General features: G+C 34.3%; 1 protein-coding gene across 8 annotated transcripts in view; it reads right to left on the bottom strand.

Moving 5' to 3' along the window:
- BLTP1 (bridge-like lipid transfer protein family member 1) overlaps window positions 1-22,163 on the bottom strand; it is a 202,650-nt gene that overhangs the window by 16,519 nt on the left and 163,968 nt on the right. For 5 of the 8 annotated variants that reach the window (XM_057546655.1, XM_057546661.1, XM_057546658.1 and 2 more), the window contains 13 exons: window positions 21,664-21,787; window positions 19,642-19,751; window positions 18,883-18,973; window positions 18,290-18,352; window positions 15,968-16,221; window positions 15,185-15,400; window positions 13,802-13,982; window positions 13,096-13,297; window positions 8,264-8,425; window positions 7,636-7,775; window positions 6,005-6,206; window positions 2,527-2,727; window positions 1,545-1,724 (listed from right to left, as the gene is read on the bottom strand). In XM_057546655.1, coding sequence (XP_057402638.1) covers window positions 1,545-1,724; window positions 2,527-2,727; window positions 6,005-6,206; window positions 7,636-7,775; window positions 8,264-8,425; window positions 13,096-13,297; window positions 13,802-13,982; window positions 15,185-15,400; window positions 15,968-16,221; window positions 18,290-18,352; window positions 18,883-18,973; window positions 19,642-19,751; window positions 21,664-21,787 — 2,126 coding nt within the window. The remainder of the gene's footprint in view (window positions 1-1,544; window positions 1,725-2,526; window positions 2,728-6,004; window positions 6,207-7,635; window positions 7,776-8,263; window positions 8,426-13,095; window positions 13,298-13,801; window positions 13,983-15,184; window positions 15,401-15,967; window positions 16,222-18,289; window positions 18,353-18,882; window positions 18,974-19,641; window positions 19,752-21,663; window positions 21,788-22,163) is intronic. The other 3 variants (XM_057546659.1, XM_007172397.2, XM_057546660.1) reach the window with 2 other exon arrangements.

The raw sequence follows: 22,163 nt of genomic DNA, 5'->3' as shown, positions 1-22,163 counted from the left end.
AGTCACCTAAGCTAAAAGTTTGAGGCATCCTTGTCTCCTCTACTGCTCCTCATACAACTTGTCCTTAAGCTTGTGGATTCTCATATTTCTCTTGAAACCATTCCCTCTACTCTTTTTTTACTATAACAACTCAGGCCCTCATCCCGTATTGCTTAGTCTGTTTCAACAGCTTCCTCAAGCATCTTTCCGCTCTACCACCTCTTTTCATTTTACCATCAACTCCCTTCCTAAAACATCAATCTGAAGCATCATTCCTTTTTTTTAAAAATGTAAACAGATTATTGTATAATCCATATATAATTTGGGTTGTTTTTTGTGGTAAGAACACTTAACATGAAATCTACCCGCTACGGATTTTTAAACGTACAATACAGTATTGTCATCTTTCGGGACAGTGTTGTCATACCATTTCTTAAAAATGCTAATGGCTTCTCCCCGCCCAAAGGATCAGAACCCTATTCTTTAGCCTGGCATATGAGTCCCCCCTACCCCAATCATGTCCTGGGCTATTTTACCAGCTTTACCTCTAGCCAACTCCTCTCTCCCTCTGGCCTCACCTACTGTGTACAACTAACTAAATGTTCAGTTATACCTGTGCTTCAGCTTCAGTGAATCAAAGTATGATCCAAAAGCATACTTTTTGACACATTGGTACCATTAAATACCATGTTGCTATAGCCAAGGATATTCCTACATAATTTTGAAGATCTGGCCCAACATCATCTCCTTTGTGAACCTTTCTCTGATCACTCATATAAAGCAGAATATGTTTCCTCCTCTTTAAGTAAACCTCCATTATAGGATTTATCACACTGCACTGTAATTTGTCTACTCATAAGACCTTCCCCTAGTCATGCCTGCACCTTCAAGCATCTAGCAGAGTGCCTGGCACAAGTTCAGTGTAAAATAAAGACTCAATATATGTTTGCTGAATGACCAAACATATATTGTGTTGAGTGAGTTAAGTATACTTACTATATCTTTTCGGTTAATAATTTTAAAAACTTTCACTTGCATAGTACTCTGAATTCTTCAAAATGTTCTACATGCATTTAATTTTAAATATTCAAATCACAACGTAAAGAAAATGAGCAAGTGATTTGTCCATAGTTACGTAACTAGTTATAAAGCTGGCAACACATATGCACACAACTCAAGATCTAATGACACCAAGTAAAAAAGTTTCAACACTCATCTCTCCTTAGTGTTTTAAGAATTTATAAGTAAAAAAATCAAACAAACAAAAAGTCAGAAATTTTACCAATTCATGGTAGAGAAGCAAAGAAGCAGTTTTCAGTGATTCAATTAGGCATATTTTGGCCCTTGGGTGATATTTCCACATATTTATCTAGCAGTCATATTTCTAACATTGGTTACCTGGACTGAGATAGTACTTGGCTGGACAGTTATTCTTCTCCTTTAAATCAATTTATCACTAAATGCTTAATATTACTAAATGTATTTAATAATTAAACACGAAAAGGAGTCCCTTATTTAATTCTGGAAAAACAATATTTTAATTAAAAAACTATAAAATTGAATACCAGATATATTTATTAGTGTAGTGTCCATTTTGCTTGCAGACTTGCTTACAGACTGACTTTCAAAAAACGAGGCACCTCCTGAACGCCTTATCCGAGACAAACTCACTTTTACAAACTCGAGATTTATACTGAGTGAGTCTTTTCGACCAGTGACTGAAGTGGCTTCTTCATCCACATTCCCTTTAAAACAAACAAACAAACAAACCAAAAATACATGCGTATGAACACACACAAACACACACACATATATATATATGTATACACACACACACACAACTATCTAGTTACATGAAATTATCCAATAGGCTAGAATATGTTATCAATTAACATCACTTAAGTGAGTAAAAATTTAAACAGAATGACCTAATGAACATTAGGCATTCCTAACAATAATTTTATAGGTTCAAGCCCATAAACATAATTGATGATTTTTACAGCGTCTCTCCAGCAAAAATTAGGATGGACATGGAGTGTGTGTCTTTATTATTTGTCTAAATAAGTCAAGAGACATTCACTAATATCAACATCCTATGCATTTTTAGTGGTAAAGCTGCACTTTAAAATGCCAGTGGAATTTAAGTTCACTAAATAACTAGTAATAATAGTCTCATTTTAAATTAACAAATGTGATGCACACCCTTTAAAAATTTACTATTTATAAAATATAATTTTTTATACAAATAGTGATTTGATGAGATATTTAAAATCTAAGTAACATAAGTAACCTCATATCTGAAGAGACTGCACAGTGTATATCACTTATAAAATATTTAGAGTTTTAAAATTCTTATATAATTGATTTACCTACATTACTTATTTCATATTTCTGCTTATTATGTAGAGACAGGATAGATATTATCAAGAAGAAAATTAAAGTTTCTGATCTCATTTTATGTCCATTATTAAAGATAACATTTCTAAAAAGATCAAAGCTTGAGAAGATGCGATAAATTTGAAAAAGATGCAGACGTGCTAAGTATACCTAATCCTCCTGATCCAGGTGTAAGGCCAGAAACTGCAGTTTTTTGTTTCCCTGCTCCATATGGATGAAATACATAAAGGGAAAAGTCAGACATGCACGCAGTGAAGCTCAACCCAGATGAACTGCTGCTGGAACTGGTCAGATCTGACTGACTACTACTATGTCGACTTCTGCCAAGAGGGCTGCCTAATCCTGACAAACCTACAGGGAACACAAGAACACCAAAATATTTATAAGCCACAGAAAATTTAAAAAACTGTCACTAATATAGTCTCAAGAAACAAACATGACTTGAAAATAAAGTGAAAATAGTCAAACATTAACCGATCAATAGAGTTTAATCCTTGAAATTAAAATGAGGACTTAGATGTATTTTCCAGTTAATTTACTTAGTAAACTAAGGCTGAATATTCTGTTCATCTTTGAAATAATTATTTATACATATGACTGGCCAACTCCATGGTTTCCTGTTTCTTTTCTCCTTTGTTCTAGAGGAAGCAGGCCATGGAAGAGGTACAAAACAGCTGGGTTTTAAGCAATGGAGGAGAAGAATGAACTGTAATAAAACCCAAACCATGTAGCTGGAGTCCACATTTCCCAGAAACAGTGGAAACAGAGTAAGGTACACAACTAGAGAAAGTTAAAGATCTCCTTCTCTTAGGCAGCTATGTGCCCTCACTGGCAACATCCACCATGGGTGGACAGACTAATTCCAAATATGCTTTAAACATAAAAAAATATGAGACTGTCTGCATGGAGCTTTATATGATTTGCCAGTGATTCTAAAATACATATTTCCAGACCAGACTTCTTTTGGATTCATATATTGCAGCTGGTTACTTGACATCCCACTAGAATGGATCACAGACATGTGATCACCAACATGGTAAGACAAAGCTTACCATGTCCAAAACTGAACTGATCTTTTCCCCTAATCTGCTTTTCTTCCAGTATTTCCCATCTCCGTAAGTAACACTTCCATGCAAATAGCTCAGCCAGAAACCTGGGAGTTATCTGTCATCCTTCCCACTTCGGACTTCCTATCATGCAACTTATCACCATATCATTTCTGTGTCTAACAACATATATCAAGTATGTCCATTTTCCTCCATCTTACTATTGCTGTTCTAGCCTAAACAATGATCAATTCTGGGCTGCTGAAATGGCCAACTGCTCTCCCTGCTTCCTTCCACTCTTGTTCTCTTCCAAGCAACTGCCACACTGCAGCTGGACTAGTGTTCTAGAAGTGTGAATGATAATCACGTCCACTTCCCTGCTTAACCTCTCGGTGGCTTCCCTGAATGATATGGCTCTTTCCTATCTATATAAATCTTGCTCATGCCAGTATACCCTTTGTTCACCATGCTCCACTTATACTAGTTTTATTCTTTTTATTTTTTAAAGTTGTCAGACTCTTTCCTACTTCATGAATTCTTGTATTCTGTACCTGGAGTGTTTAGTCCCCCAACTCTCTGCTTGGCTAACTCATACTTAACCTCCTTCATGTTTCCACTTAAAACGTGTTTGTTTGCTTATTATCTGTTTCTCCAAATTCAATTTAAGTTCCATATTAGCAGGCACTATGTCTGTTAGCTAAGTTCACTACAGTATATCCAACCCCTAGTACCGACCCAGAACTCAGCAAAGTTCAATAAAGATCCTTTAAAAGAATGGATATTGTCGTAACCTACATTTCTTATACATTTATTCTCATCATCATTCCTTCTTGCATGTTTTATGATGATAGAATAAGGGGTGCTGCTTCATTCTTTAATTTTCTAAAATAAATGTGGACATAAAAATAGCTGCTCATTTTATTTTCCTCTCATATATTTCTAGCATAGTACATATATACTGCTATAATAATTTGTGTTAATAATTTGTGATATTTTGTCATTAAGAAAAAAGTGAATATCCCAACAGAGAAATGGGCATGGGCATATTTATCCCCCTCTGTCAAACAGCCAATAAAGTAACAATATAGATTAAAATAATAAAATTCCGTTTTAGTCAATCATATTAACAATGATTGAAAATAAATTTAAAGCAAAGTGTTGAGAAGAGTACAGTGAACTTGGCGTTCAGACACACTGTGGTGAAGATGCAGAAATCTTTACAGTCTTACTAGAGAGTAAAATATATCAAACACCTTAAAATGTTTGCACTCTCTGACTTAGGAATTCCACTTTTAAGAATTAATCCTATGAATTTTAAAAATATTTATATACAGAGATACTCATCTCAATATTATTCACAAAATAGAAACCAAAAACCCCAGGGAGTTTCAAATATATGATCAAAATGATGTTATATCATACAGTCATTAAAGTTATTTTAGAGATAAATACTTAATAATTTGGGAAAGCCTATATTTAAAATTTCTGCAAGTTACATAGCAGAAGAGACCATATTTCAGTTTTTCCTGGGAAAAAGACCATATCTTCACAAAAATGCTAGATAGTAGGTAGGAACTGATAAAGGGATATTATTATTTTCATTTTTGATACTTTTCTGTTTTCTTTATGTTCTATAATGAACAATGAGTTAATTTTCTAATCAAAAAAATGTTTTCAAAAACCAGCACTACCACTCCAACATGTTGTTGACTACAATACAATTCCAGCAGCAATATTTAGGAGCTAAGTGTAAGACAGTGGGCGATGGCATTAGCAAAAATCTCACTTCTAAAATATCAACTTTCTGTTGTGAAAATTTTCAGAGATTTACACAGCAAAGCAAATGTTTTGCTTTAGCCGTTTCTCCACATTGCGGAATATCCCCTGGGGGCAGAATCGCCCCCCGCCCCCCCCCCCCCCCACTGCTTAAAACCACTGAACATTAGTTCTCTCATCAATTTTCATTCATCCTAGTCTCTCTTTTAAAAAATGTCCAAGAAAATCTTTATTTTTTGCATTTGTGATCTCTAAATGATATTTAGGGCAGAAATGACACAGTTTTAATACAGTGAAGTGTGACTGTCTCATCAGGAAATCATCAGTTCTGCTTTAAAAACTAAACCTTTCATGAAACAAACATTTGAGGTAGGTAACAAAATTTACCATTAAAAAGTTTTTTTATACACACACACACACACACAATGGGATATACTTTTAATTCAGTGTGGTAAGAAATCCTTGCAAGATAATACTACATCTCTTATTTACCATTTGCAACACTGATTACTTGTAATGTAAAAATATAGCATAAAATCAAACACTCAGAAGTACTTGAACACATTATCATTCATACCTCATAGTGCATGTAATATGTACGTGAAACCAACAACAAAATGCCATCCCACTGCCATTCCTTTGTAATAAAATACACTCAAAACTTTGATCCACTATAGATTTTTTTTTCTACAAGTGCTCTAATTCTCAAATGTTCTCCTTTTCCAAATTTATTTATTTGGCAATATATATTACTGTTAAAATAATACTTGGCTTTATGCCAACTGAATAAAAGAATGTTTCCACACCTGGTGTTCCAGTTTTGCTTGCAGAGGTCTTTGTTCCACTCTGAGGAGCATTACCTCCAGGGGATAAAGTCTCTGCAGGATACGTAGCCCCTAAAGTCTCCAGTTCTCCTCGGTTTGAAGAAAACACCAAGTCCAGGGATGGCAGCTTTAGCATGCATTCTACTCTTGACACTGGTAAACAGCTAAACTTGATCTGTGAGGGCTAAAAAGTGCAGAAAGCCAAAAAAAAGTTTCTAGGAGCTAGATGATTAAAAAATTTCCCACTGGACTCCAAAAATTACATTCAGTTTCCATTTCAGTCTACATATACCAAATTTATTATTTGACACTTAAAAGAATTTTGTCTTTAGCGTCCTACCTTTTTCAAACAGACACACGGTACATTAACCAAAGTATATTAAGAAAATGGTATCATTTTAAAAACTCTAAATATTTGAGGAACTATCTCTAAGCAGTAAATATGTAGACATTTAGATAATTCAGAACATTAAAGATGTTTATGTTCATATTGTTCATAATCAAGTATTTTAAAGGAAGTAATTTCCTTTTATACTAAAATTTTAAAAGGCTATTGCATTAATAACTGAAGTTTTACAAACTCTCAAGCTCTCACTCATTACATGTTTTCATCAGATCTTCAAAAAAGCTTGTGCAAAACTCCAGAAGATCAGACTGAAGTTCTTTTGGCCAAATTGCTATTGTAGAAATTAATCTGAACAGATGATCATTAGTGTTTCTTTTATTCTTGAGATTGTTCATAAAATTTTAATTGAGAGTAAACTAAACCTTGAAGTTTGGATACAAGCCAAGTCCTCCTTAATAAATGGACTCAGTCGGATGCTAATATAACATACCTCATTTTATTGTGCTTTGAAGATGTTGAGTTTTTTACAAACTGAAGGAGGTTCATGGCCACCCTACCTTGAGCAAGTCTAATGGTACCATTTTTCCAACAGTGTTATTTTTTAATTAAGGCAGGTACATTGTTTTTTTTAGATATACTACTACTGCACACTTAATAAACTACCATATAGTGTAAACGTAACTTTTATATGCACTGAGGAATCAAAAAATTCATGTAACTTGCTTCACTGCAATATTCGCCTTATTGCAGTGGTGGTTTAGAACTGAACCCACACTATCTCTCAGGTATGCCTATACTCCTAAAGGCCTACAGATAGGACTGAATTTTAGAATAAAATATTAAATATATATTATATACCTCTTAGAAAAATCTAACAAAGGCACTGTTGTGACTTTGTATCTCAATTTCACTTAATGTCTGCCCCCAAATGACCGTAATGGCAAGAAGTAGAGGTGCCATCATGAACAATGGCACAGAGTGCTGAAAAAGAGTTTTAACTTACGTATGTTTACATTTGCCACAGAAGTATGAGACCTCAATTTTGAAAACTCAAAGATAGGAACCTCCTCAGCAGACAAGTAAATACACACACAAAATTGTACATACGCTTCCCAAAGGTTCACACAACCTCTAAGCCATCACAGACATACTAAAGGTCCATGAAGCTTAAGAAAACATTAAAGGGTAGTAATATTGTAAATGTTCAAATAAACTTAAGAAAAAATTTTTTTATTTAAAACAGAAAGGAAGAAATGAAGTATATCACCTGAACTCGTACGTAAACCACAACATCTACAGGGAAGGAAGAGTAAGCAGATGTTGAAGATGATACTAGTGATGTTGTTGATTCTTCCATAGGATCTGGTATTTCAAAATGTCCCATATCTTCATCTTGTGAGCTGATAGCTGTTAAAATATTTCGTTTTAAGTGCACTATTAGGGCAAGGGCAAACTATTTATTAAAAGATCTTTTTCTCTTATGCTAGTACTGAGATCAGGAGTATGAATGCACAGAAACACTGGCTTCTGTAGCCCATCATTCTATACATCTTTCCCTATTCAAACCTCTTACTCATTCCTCCAAACTCTTGATTCCCTGCTGCTATACCAAACAACGAACAAAGAAAAAAGTAATTATGCCTTTGCCCTCAAGGAGTTTCCAGTCCAAGAGACACACTAACATAGGACCTAAAAATGTTAATTTTGTCACTAGCTGTGGCCGTGGAAGAATCGTAAAACCCCACCAGGACTAGATGGTCTCTCAAGTTCTTCTTCAGTTCCATAATTCCTTTACATTTATCATTGAATATATAATAGCATTAAGAAATCCTTCTAAGTAATAGGACCCCAAAATACATGTGATGGGCAAATAAGTATATAAAGAGGACACTTACTTGTATAGTTCCTTTCAATTGGTGTAATTGGGATAGTTTCCAGAGCCTTTTCCAGAAAGTCTAATAGGCAGGGACTAATAACCATTTCTTCTGGCAATGACTGAAGTGCTACCCAGGCATATAACTTGGCTGTTTTTACTCCTCCACTTCCTTTTCCTTTGGCTAGAACATTTACAGGTGTGAAGTGAATTTAATAGTTTCCATAAAACATACAATAATTTTGTGAGAAATTAGAATTATATGACAGTTTAATCACATGAAGCACCTTATATTTAAAACCATACAAGAATGCAATAAAAATAGGTTGAAAGAAATCATAAATTATTGTTAGACTACAAAGATAATCAATGATGTATATAAAAGTACAACAGTTATTCCTCTTTGCTCTAGGTAACGAATTTTGGTTGAATTTTTCAAGTTTATACTTTGCTAACTCTCTCATTAGTATTATTTTAGCATTTAATCTCTCATTTAGTATTAGTTTCTCCACTTAAGGAGTAAGATGTAGAGAATTTTGACTAATGATATTCTGTGGCAAGTTGAGGAAAAACATCATTGTTTTTAGGCTTTCCTATGTTCTTGCTGTTCTTACCTTGTATACATTTATAATGCCTCCTTACATGGGCTGCATCTCTCTATTTCCTTCTACCTGACTAAATATTTCCACATCAGTAGAATGATTATAATAGCTAACTAAGATTTAGCTAACTTTGGCTTAGGTTTCCAACTCCAGCATGTATTAGCTTGTAAACATAGGAAAGAAATTCAACTTCTGTGAGCTTTAAATTTCTTCATATATAAAATGGGGACAATATTGATAATATCTGCCTTGCACTTAATGGACATACATGTGTCTTGTCAATTTAAAAGTGATCTAGGGACTTCCCCAGTGGTCCACTGGTAAAGAATCCGCCTTCCAACGCAGGGGATGTGGGTTCCATCCCTGGTCAGGGAACTAAGATCCCACATGCCGTGGGGCAACTAAGCCCGCACTCTGCAACTACTGAGCCCACGCACCACAACTACAGAGTACACGCACTCTGGAGCCCACGCACCACAACTAGAGACAAGCCCATGCCCCGCGACGAAAGATCCCGTGTGCTGCAACTAAGACCCAACGCAGAGACAGCAGAAGCAAGAAGAACTACAGTCCTGCAGCCTGTGGAACAAAAACCACATTCACAGAAAGACAGACAAGATGAAAAGGCAGAGGGCTATGTACCAGATGAAGGAACAAGGTAAAACCCCAGAAAAACAACTAAATGTGAAGTGGAGACAGGCAACCTTCCAGAAAAAGAATTCAGAATAATGAGAGTGAAGATGATCCAGGACCTCGGAAAAAGAATGGAGGCAAAGATCGAGAAGATGCAAGAGATGTTTAACAAAGACCTAGAAGAATTAAAGAACAAACAAACAGAGATGCACAATACAATAACTGAAATGAAAACTACACTAGAAGGAATCAATAGCAGAATAACTGGGGCAGAAGAACGGATAAGTGACCTGGAAGACAGAATGGTGGCATTCACTGCTGCAGAACAGAATAAAGAGAAAAGAATGAAAAGAAATGAAGACAGCCTAAGAGACCTCTGGGACAACATTAAACGCAACAACATTCGCATTATAGGGGTCCCAGAAGAAGGGGAGAGAGAGAAAGGACCAGAGAAAATATTTGAAGAGATTATAGTCGAAAACTTCCCTAACATGAGAAAGGAAATAGCCACCCAAGTCCAGGAAGCGCAGAGAGTCCCATACAGGATAAACCCAAGGAGAAACACGCCAAGACACATAGTAATCAAATTGGCAAAAATTAAAAACAAAGAAAAATTATTGAAAGCAGCAAGGGAAAAACGACAAATAACATACAAGGGAACTCCCATAAGGTTAACAGCTGATTTCTCAGCAGAAACTCTACAAGCCAGAAGGGAGTGGCATGATATACTTAAAGTGATGAAAGGAAAGAACCTACAACCAAGATTATTCTACCCAGCAAGGATCTCATTCAGATTCGACAGAGAAATCAAAAGCTTTACAGACAAGCAAAAGCTAAGAGAATTTAGCACCACCAAACCAGCTCTACAACAAATGCTAAAGGAACTACTCTAAGTGGGAGACAAAAGAGAAGAAAGGACCTACAAAAACAAACCCAGAACAATTAAGAAAATGGTAATAGGAACATACATATCAATAATTACCCTAAACGTGAATGGATTAAATGCTCCAACCAAAAGACACAGGCTTGCTGAATGGATACAAAAACAAGACCCATATATATGCTGTCTACAAGAGACCCACTTCAGACCTAGGGACACATTCAGACTGAAAGTGAGGGGATGGAAAAACACATTCCATGCAAATGGAAATCAAAAGAAAGCTGGAGCAGCAATACTTGTATCAGATAAAATAGACTTTAAAATAAAGAATGTTACAAGAGACAAGGAAGGACACTACATAATGATCAAGGGATCAATCCAAGAAGAAGATATAAAAATTATAAATATATATACACCCAACATAGGAGCACCTCAATACATAAGGCAACTGCTAACAGCTATAAAAGAGGAAATTGACAGTAACACAATAATAGTGGGGGACTTTAACACCTCACTTACACCAATGGACAGATCATGCAAACAGAAAATTAATAAGGAAACCCAAGCTTTAAATGACACAATAGACCAGATAGATTTAATTGATATCTATAGGACATTCCATCCAAAAACAGCAGATTACACTTTCTTCTCAAATGCGCACGGAACATTCTCCAAGATCACATCTTGGGTCACAAATCAAGCCTCAGTAAATCTAAGAAAATTAAAATCATATCAAGCATCTTTTCTGACCACAATGCTATGAGAGTAGAAATGAATTGCAGGGAAAAAAACGTAAAAAACACAAACACATGGAGGCTAAACAATACGTTACTAATTAACCAAAAGATCACTGAAGAAATCAAAGAGGAAATAAAAAAATATCTAGAGACAATTGACAATGAAAACACGATGATCCAAAACCTATGGGATGCAGCAAAAGCAGTTCTAAGAGGGAAGTTTATAGCTATACAAGCCTACCTCAAGAAACAAGAAAAATCTCAAGTAAACAATCTAACCTTACACCTAAAGGAACTAGAGAAAGAAGAACAAAACCCAAAGTTAGCAGAAGGAAAGAAATCATAAAGATCAGAGCAGAAATAAATGAAATAGAAACAAAGAAAACAATAGCAAAGATCAATAAAACTAAAAGCTGGTTCTTTGAGAAGATAAACAAAATAAACCATTAGCAACACTCATCAAGAAAAAGAGGGAGAGGACTCAAATTAATAAAATTAGAAATGAAAAAGGAGAAGTTACAACAGACACCGCAGAAATACAAAGCATCCTGAGACTACTACAAGCAACTCTATGCCAATAAAATGGACAACCTGGAAGAAATGGACAAATTCTTAGAAAGGTATAACCTTCCAAGACTGAACCAGGAAGAAATAGAAAATATGAACAGACCAATCACAAGTAATGAAATTGAAACTGTGATTTAAAATCTTCCAACAAACAAAAGTCCAGGACCAGATGGCTTCACAGGTGAATTCTATCAAACATTTAGAGAAGAGCTAACACCCATCCTTCACAAACTCTTCCAAAAAATTGCAGAGGAAGGAACACTCCCAAACTCGTTCTATGAGGCCACCATCACCCTGATACCAAAACCAGCCAAAATAAAAAATAAAAAATAAAAAATAAATTAAAAAAAAAGACCCAACGCAGCCAAACATAAATTAAAAAAAAAAAAAAAAGTGATCTAAAAATGTTAGGCATTATTATCACGATTACTGGCTATTTTAAAAGATTTATCAAGTTCCATCTCTCAAATAAAGCTTTTTCAAATAATTCTTGTCCAGTCCAATATTCCCTTTTTTGGAAATTCTATTTTATATATATAAGGTATTATTCACATGGTATAGTAGCCAGATTCCAAGATAACTTCCAATAGTTCTTTCCTCCTGGTATTCACGCCCTTGTGTAGTTCCCTCCCACACTGAATAAGGCTCACCTGTATGATCAATAAGATATTGTGGAAGGGATGTTACATGACTTCTGAGACTAAGCCATAAAAGATATTGCAGCTTCAGCCATGTTCTCTTTGGATCACTCCTTTTGAGGGAATGTCAGCTGCCATGTCCTGAGAACACTCAGGCAGCCCAGTGGAGAGACCCATGTGGGGAGAAACTAAAGCACCAGCTTGCCAGCCATGTGAATGGGATACGATGGAAGCAGACTTCCAGACCCAGTCAGGCATTTGGATGACTGCAGCCCTAGCCAACATCCTGACTGCAGCTTCATAAAAGACTGTGAAGTTAGATTCACCCTGCCAAACTGCTCCTGGATTTCTGATCCACAGAAAATGTGTTTGAGATTATAAGCCACTAAATTTGGGATAATTTGTTATGCAATAATAGATAATTAATAAATGTGGTTAAGTCCAGTGTACTCTGTCTTAAATGTATAACTTTGATGTTTCCATCTAGATCGTAAGCTCCCAGATTTGAACTACATTAAGACTTTTCTAAATATATATAGATCTAAAAAATTAAGTAAACTATTAAGTATATTAAGTTTATTTTAACAACTGATATTCTAAGGTAATATCAATTAGAGAACTAGGCAAAAGTAGTTGGCCAACACTTCCACATATGAACTTTGTACAGTTGTTACTGATAAGTCTAAGTCCTTTCTTCTTAAACGTGAATTTGAAAGAAATTCTCAATAGAGCAAGTAGGTGATGACTAAAACTTAATTTATGAAAAAATTAAAATAAAGTATATTTTCCGTAAATACCTGAGGGAATAGGTGGGGGCTGGGGAGGAAGTAAGGTGTTAGTCTTGCTCTGGACAGTGCAAGGTAAAGGAGGAGAAGGAGGAGATGTTGCACTATCTTTCATACCATACAGCTTGGACTCTTTAGAGAGCGTTCTTGGCAAGGAAGATCCTCTGGAGGCATTAGGTGATTCGGTCTTTAGAGTCTTGGAATTATAATGCAACTGTATTGAAACAAATAAACTTTCAAAATTAAAATTATGCAGATGAGGGAAACCAAGCAATGTACAAAAATGTGGCAGAAAGAACACTGGTTCAGGAGCCAGAAGATTTTACGAGTTAGCTTTGTGATCCCAGCAAGTTCCTTATTAGCTTTTTTTCATTTTTAAAGTTAAAAAGGGTCATTCCAGATAATATTTTAAGTTCTTTCTAGCTTAACATCCTAGCTTAATAATTCTAGAATCTAAAAGAGTTGCAATAGGCAAGGTTTAGCAAATACGTTGTGAATATCAATGTTTAAAAAAGAAAATTAACTTTTCTGTCAAAATTTCGTGGAAAAAGGGGCAACCTGCAGTTTAGAAGGTCTCATGTTCAGAATATGGCTATATTAGAGAAAAACTTCAGAAAGCCTCATTTTAATATAATTGGTGAAGGAAGAATATATATGATAGAAAATAAACATGGCTACTAATAATCTAATCCCTAATCCTAGACATTTAGGTTTTTACCTTTACATCAACTCCAGGAATGTAAAATACTGTTGTTTCTAAGTCACTAGGCTTTGTTTGTAGAGACGATGGCACTTTCTTGCCAGTCATTAAATGGGTGGTGGAAGCATAATTAGTTTGAAACTTCTTCTTTTTCGAAGGAGAATCTTGATCTAAACTCCTGGAACTTCTATCATAACTCCTATAAATAGAAAAATGTTTTATCTTTTTGAAAGACACTTATTTCCTTTTATTTTGTTTAAAAGCAGACTTTTATTTATATAGTAAGTGAAATGTAATCCTTCGTTAATAAGGTTGAAAAAGTGAAGCTCATCAGTGTCTCTAGCGAAACTGGTTAATCCTTGCCTGGATGAGGTTTATGTTGTATGTTCCACAACTACACAGGCAGTTATTCTTTCCTGAGATCACAACTGTTTCACATGAACACGTAAGGTTGAACCAAATGAAACTGCCCTTTACATAGGTAAATATAGCTGAGTACCAGCAATTTATTTTGGTTTACTGCGGTTCAACCCAAAATAAATTAACAGTCATTCTTTTTATCACCACTATTACATTTGTAAGAATTTAACTGTTTAGAGTGCCTTTTTATCTTCTCATTTTATAAAAAGCTTCATTAGACAAAGAGACATTTAAAAATCTTTTATTATAGAAAATTTCGAACATACAGAAAGTAAATGGAACGGCAGAATGAACTCCCATGGGTCCACTCCCAGCTTCAGCAGTTGTCAGCATTCTGCCTACTTGTTTTATCTACATTGCCACCCACTCCTTACTCATTTATTCAATTATTAATATTACTATTTTCTTATAATTCTTTTTTAGATTAGGAAGGAAAAGCAAAACAGAAATTCAAAGAACAAAATAATCTAACCCTACGCCTGTTTATACCACTATTTCTTCAATGATGGAAACAAATGGTAAAGCTGCAGTTATAGCCTGAACAACATTCCAGTTTACTAAGGTCTCTTTGTGCAGTTGTTTCCCAATCTTTCTTATTTCTTTATATCATCAAACTTTCAGTAACAAGATATCTTTAAGTACTGTACTGTTCTTTGAAATAGAAATGTGCACAATATGATGACAGAGACCGAGGAATTCATGCTTATTTAAAGAATTCCAAGGATATAACTACTTTAATTAACAAATTTGCTAGAATCTAAATCAGACGTCCATTTCTAATCACCAGAAAATATTACACACTTGTTTAAAGAAAACAGTATGTTATACAAATAAACACTCAAACATTCTAATTATGATAAAATATACTCTTTAAATCTGCATTTTGGGATGTGGCGGGAAATGTTTGTTATGATTAATGATATATAAATAGTAGTTCTAACAAATGAAGTTACTTGTACACCTTTCTGACCAATATCTTACCTTCTCAAGCTTATATCATCATGTTCTTGTAGAAGGGTGGTTGGGTGGAGCACACATTTTCCACTATCAATTTCAACTCGTATATCAAGTTCAAAGTCAATATTTCTCTCTGTAGCTGTGCCACTAAGACTTCTGTTGGCTGGGGCTGTTGGCCAGCGTTCTGTAAATAGCTGATGAACAGCAGCAAAGCCTGTTGCTTTTTTACGGGATGTGTGTCTAGAGAAAGAACAACTGGTGATTACATTGTAGTAAACTGGGAAGAGTTTTCAACAAACTATTTTCCAACATGTTATGTGAGCAGTAGTCTGTAAATAAGTTTCACTATTTTATTAATTCACACAAATTACCCAACTGGCTCCTACTAATTGAAGTTTTTCTTAAGTTTAATGGAGTCACATTTTATTCAACAACTATATACTGAGTAACTGTCACGTGCCAGGCAATGTTCTAAGCGCTCAGGACACAGGCACAAGCACTGATATTAAGGAGTCTGAATATCAGCGTATGACCTACATTCTACATCTTGGAGGAGATTTCATTTTTGCAAATTGTAAAATTTAAAATGCTACTTTCTAGATTTTATTAAAAGACATAAAGAGAGGGAAAGAAAACAATAATGCCATATGGAGCTAAATTATATTAGTAAACCATGGATATGTCTCCTAGTCTCACTCTGGGTAGGTAAATTAAGATTTTTTTTTCTGTAAAAATTAACAGTTATATAATGCTTTAAGCTCAGTTCTACATTCTAAAATACTGCCTAAGGATGTTAAAGCTACTCACGAGGGTTTCCTGTAAATATAGAACCTTTCCCTCTCATGGTCTTCGTCCTTTTCATCCTTCTCGGAATCTTCACTGGTAGAAGACAAACTGTCATCCCGTCGGCCCTCCTCAGGTTGGAAAGAAATGCCTGGTGAAAGGCCTCCTGGAGTTTTGGGAGAACTGAACACGGAATATGATCCTTCACTATTTGAGGAGTAATGGGATGGACCTTCAATGGTTACTGACAAAAGGTCCAGTTCTGTCTCCTCTGGAAACTGAATGTAAAGAGAAAAAATATGAATCAGGTTCACATTATAAACCTCTTTTCCCTTAAAAAAAAAAAAAAGAAAAAGAAAAAATATACATTTAAGCATCTAAAATTTCTCTCAGAATTGAATTTCCTCAGTCTGAACTGAAAGATCAGCTTTACAAACATATGAAATGGTACACCAAGGAAGGAAGCAGAAGTTCAAACCACAGAAAGTCATACCACTGACTCACTAAAAATTAGAGTGAAATTTTACTTTATATAAGCATATATCATCACGTTAATTAGTACATACTGTAATTCTTTAAAGCATGGGTTAATCATGCTGTGGAGACAAAAGAAACAATGTGATCAACTTTAAATTAGAAGGGCAAGAGAGCAATTAATGATGGAAGAGCATGCAAGTGTCAGTACAGAATGTACTTTGTGCTTCCAGAATACTTTCTGTGGATACATCTTTTTAAAATGGGCCCCTAATGAGCTGAAGAAAGATGTGTAAATAGTTATATAATTAAATAGCAATCAATCAAACTTAAGAATTCTGTATTTTAAGGCAAATACTTTGTATAAATACAATGTCACTCACTGAGGATTGTATCAGACCACTGCATTTAAGTAGGTCAAAAAAAAAAAAAAAAAAAAAACTTCTGTGACCTAATTTTGATTCCCAGTTTTGAGATTTGCTTGCATATCCTTTGAGGGAATGTGGTAAGCCTTTGTAAAGTGTAATGTGCAAGGTACATTTATTGATATTACTATAAGATACATAGTGAAATCCTATAATCAAAATTTCAAACATTTGCAGAGTCTAGATTTTCTTCACTTTTTAAAAAATAACATTATTTAGTAAGTAAGTCAGATTTTATCAGAAAATCTTCAACTTTTAAAGCTGTGGTAAGAGTTTATGTAGATAAATATCCCTTTGTTTATATTTATTTTCTATTTAACCATGCTTTAATGATCTATTCTGTAATTTATGATTTTTATATACTATTTTTTATAAACAGCTTATACTGCTATTTAAAAATAGGACGAATCATTCAAATATTAATGCCTTTAAGAATAACTCAATCATTTCACAGTATATACATATATCAAATAATTATGTTGTATACCTGAAAATAATGTTATATGTCAATTATCTCGATATTAAAAATAATGTACAGGAAAAAAAAATCAATTAGTAGAATCCATTCAATTCACCGTAAAGGACTGTATTTCCAAGTTCATTTTTAGAAAAAAGGGCATGTCTGTCAAGCTCACTCTATTACAACCTAATAGTTCTAAAACAAAATTCGGCTTGACTAAATTCAGTGTAACTATGGGATATATGTTGAGACTATCTTAAAAGAGTGGGCGATGGGAAACAAATGTGGAATAAGTTCCAATTTTTAAATGTAACTTGACAGAAAATTTCTAGACAATGATGTATATACCTACTATACAGATACAATTTTAAAATTAAATTTTACTTCTATAACATATTTAGGGAAAATACGTAGCTTATAAAGGTGTTAACTGAACTTATAAGTGATTGTGTAGCACATTTTCCACACAGTTTTGAACATAATTTTTAATAGACTGCTTTTATACATGCTTTTTTATACCAGTGACTCAAAATAAATAACACTCAATGAATAATTTGTTATTCTGAGATAGGTTTGATTCTAGTTTGAATTAGGTAACTAATTTTTTCTTAAAGAAAAGATTCATTTTGTATTTGGGTGTAGGGAAAAAGAGGTTCACTTCGGGATTAGCAAATAACTGTAATATATTGCAGTTTTTGGTTTATGATTTTGTTGAGTTAATCTGGTGCGCTGATTTAGTCCTTCTTTAATTTTGGAGATTAAATAATTACTATTAAGTTATAAGTGAGTATAGAACTAAAATATATTCATGAAAAAGCTTAGGAAATATACATGATGAAAAAAGAACTGAAACAATCTTAAAACCTTTATGTAAAATATCTTCAAGGTCTGAGTTTAGTATGAAATGAGAGGAAGACATTTTGAAAGCAGATTTTCAGAGTGGTTAATTAGCTTTAAAGCAAAATTTATGTTGTTCTTAAAAAGTACCTGAAAATACCCTTCCCCATGACAGCTGGACTGTGGTGTACTTCCCCATACCGTTTCTTTCAACTTAATTAAAATAATAAGAAAATTTATAAAAATTCATGAAAAATAAAAAAAAATGCTTTGAAAGTAAAAAACAACAAACATTTTAACATAAATTTTAACATGCTATAAAATTAGAATACAACTTTGACACTGACCTTTTTACTACTAGTTTCTGATATTATCTCTATATATTCTGAACAAAAATACATAAACAATAAAATACATTAAGTAAAAACATTCCACATTTACATTTGTGTAAAATACCCAGTTTAATGCAGAGTCGAACTTGAAAGAAAAATTATTCAACAAAATGTTTCTACCTACAAGCAAGCAGTATGGAGTCTTTATTCTACATGCAAAACACTAACACCTGCGGCATGGCTCTCAATAGTGCTCTGCTATTTGGCAATGTACAGACACCTCAACCATCACAATCCACACTTTCACTGTAAGTAGGAACTACTATTTCTAAAATGCATAACTACTATAATTTTGTAATTACTAAAAATTATTTAGCACTGTGTATCTCTAACAAGTAGTATCTCTCTTACTGTATCTTGGATATTGAAAGTGACTCTGGGTCCAGGAGATGCTGCATCCACCCGGATTTCTGGGAGCTCCTCAGTTTCACCTACTCGAGAACTAAAATAAAATATAAAGTTATAAAACATTAATATTCGTGTTCAAAAAAACCCCCTGGACTTTATAAAAGTCTGATTAATTACATTAACACTTTATTTCTAAATATTTACCTTATCCAAGGATTAAACTTTTGCTATTCCATTTCTTAACCTTTAGCATCTCATAAAAAAAAAGTTCATTGCTTTAACACAAGATTTTCTAAAATTATACCTTATAAAAAAGAATTTATACTTACTTTATAGTGTTCATTTACTAGTAAAACTATATTTTTCTTCAATAATAAGTAAAATTTCCATTTTTCATATGTTAAATCTGTGTATAATCACACTTCTAAAATGACAAATTTAGAGCTGCAGCTACTAACATGCAAATATTCATTTCTTTGGATAGTCTATAAGTTTACGCATAAACTTGTCTAAATAGCAGTGTACTTCATTACTAAAAAGCACACAATGACTTTTATAATATAAAAGCAGAGTATAAATGGGATAGAGGGATTCCTCAAACTTCTTAGTTTGACAGTATCCACTATTACTAGTTTTACTAATAAGGTCCATTTGCTACCTTAATTTTTTAATTTCCCCAATTAGAACACAATAAATAAGTAGTGACCTTTGGCAAAAGAGTCAGCAATTTTATTACTTGTTTCATTGCTTGAAATATATTACCTTGCCCTTTCCATTCGCTTAAGAGGTGGTCTTCCAGAAGCTGAAATGCTTTTTGATCGGCTGTAACTTGGTTTGTAACCCAAACCCCACTTATCCTTTAGGGAAGCAGCCTAATGAAAGGGGATGGAAAAAGGGTGACTTTAGGCAGTTGTTTACTGTTGTAATATCTGACTTCAGGTAAAATGTTCTGCTATTAAAGAAGTTAGCTTGTCTCCCCCAGCTCAATAACAAGTTATCTTAAATTGTGACTTTAAATGTCTCTTAACACAGATGGATCAAAGTGCAGCAGGAATCAGCTATTCTTAGTCCTAATTAGGAAATACAAGGAAAATAGGAGCCTGTACAAGGAAAATAGGAGCCACCAGCTCGTTTGAGAGAAAAGATTGGGAGCAGGGATGAGGGGTACAGAAATAAGGGGAGAAATAAGGAAACAATAAGAAAAGAAAGAAAAGAGAAAGAAAATGAGAATTAAAAGGCAAGATTCTGGGAGAAAGGGGAGGGGAGGGGGAAAAGAGGAGCTCAGGGAAGAGGGGGAGGGAGGGAGCGGCCACTAATCATCCCGAGTACCACCCAAGGGTAACCCCCCCCCCCCCCCCCCCCGCCCCAGACAGAACTCTTTATTACACAAAAGGAAAGGAAGTGGTGACTGGAACACCCTCCTTGTCACCAAATCCCTCTTCTTCAAATTTGTAGTTTGGGGGGGCTAGGTAGTAAAAAGATTCTAATACAATGGAGACTTAGAAAGCAAGAGGACTAAAAGGGAATTGAGGGGGAAATACCAAATGAGAAAAACGTTACGAACACAGATTTAATTTCAGTAATTTTCCTAATCCTCTCTACCTAGTTTTATTTTTAACAGTTAATTGCCAAGTCTAAACTAGCTTATAAACAGTATGCAAGCAATATTTTCATTATGTTGCGTGACTGTGAGGTACATAGTGGCAAAAAATTTAAACACAGAGTTATGCATTACAGAGCATCACTATCCATTCAGTACTATCAGAAGCCAGTGATGAATAACTAAAATTGAATTTTATTCCTAATTTAAATAAATAATTTAGAACACTATTCAAATGAGGTTGTCTAGGACTTTGGTGGTGACCAAGGAAAGAAAGTTCAAGCCGATGAACTCTGGATCCCTGCAACCTTCCCCCCATTTCTCTAACCTCAACAGCTCTGATTTAATCAGTTTTTATGTATTGGGGTAACACCCAAAAACCATATTCTGGTTAAAAAAAACTGGAGGGTTTTGCTGACTATATTTTTAAAAATTAGTTTTTCTACTAACAAGACCACCTTGACCCAAAGCAACCTACCTCCATTTGAATAAGTTTTAGAATTATTTTCTACTCTATTTTTCTAGTACATCTATCTATATATTTATTTCAAGTGTTCAGCAATTGGACTAAATCCCAGAATGTGGTAGATAGTAAGGTCAAAGATAAACAACTTGTCCTTTAAGAGACTCAAATACTAGTAAGGGCAACTAAATATGCAAATAATAAAGGTAAGAATAATGTGGTGACAGTATGTAGTGGCTAAGAGTAAAATCCGCTGTGGAAAATGGGAGGGGTAGAATGGACATCTCAAAAAATTTCACATTTGAATTAGAGACAAAAAAGAAAGTATGACTTCATGAAAGGCAGACAGAACACAGTGGCTAAGGTCATAGACTGTAGAATCCCACTGTTTGGGTTTGAATCTTGGCTCCACTGGAATTACTGGCTGTATAACCTTGGTCAAATTGCTTGACCTCTCTGTTCCTCAGTTTCCTCATCTTTAAAATGGGGAAAATAATATAAGCTATCACATAGGGTTGTTGTAAAGATTTAATGGGTTGTTGAATGTAAAGTGCTTTAAACAGTGCCTGGTACATGGCAGACATGAGATACACAAATCAAGTGTTATCACTAGCAATGGAGGAAGAAAGAGAACAACATAAGTATCATCATAAAATTTCATAAAGTGAAAAAATGTTTAAATAGTCTACTTTAATAAAATTCTCCTTAAATGTTTACTCACTCGCATACTGGACCTCCGTAATTTTTTACGGACATCTCTTCTAATATCATTCACAGCAACAGATTCTAATTGTTGATAACGTTGAATTTCCTGGTTTATGGTTCCTTCACTTGCACCTAGTTTTCTGGATAAAAAAACAAGTATGGCAGTTAGTGTAAAGAGGTAACAAAGTAAGAGTGATTTTTACTTGCTCCTTTTTAAATTCTGAATATCAAAGATTATGTATGGACAGGCCAAAATCCTGCATAAAGTTAATACTCATATCTGGCAAACTGTAAAAAAAAAAAAAACAACTTTCTCTAATGTTTTAGGAAATGGTTCTTATCCATTTCTACATCAAGAGTCTCTGTGATAATCTCAGGAAAGCTACGGAACCACTTAGCAGAATAGTATCTGTATGTAATATTCTACATATAATTTAAGCCTCAGGTAAGATTTTAGGGGAGGAAGTATATTTTGCTACAAGTCAGTTTTCCCCTGATAACAAAACTCAAACTGTA

This window comes from Balaenoptera acutorostrata, chromosome 5, assembly GCF_949987535.1.
Source record: "Balaenoptera acutorostrata chromosome 5, mBalAcu1.1, whole genome shotgun sequence".
NCBI lineage: Eukaryota > Metazoa > Chordata > Mammalia > Artiodactyla > Balaenopteridae > Balaenoptera > Balaenoptera acutorostrata.
Note: the sequence above shows the minus strand (reverse complement) of the source record. Positions and strands in the feature narration are given on the sequence as shown.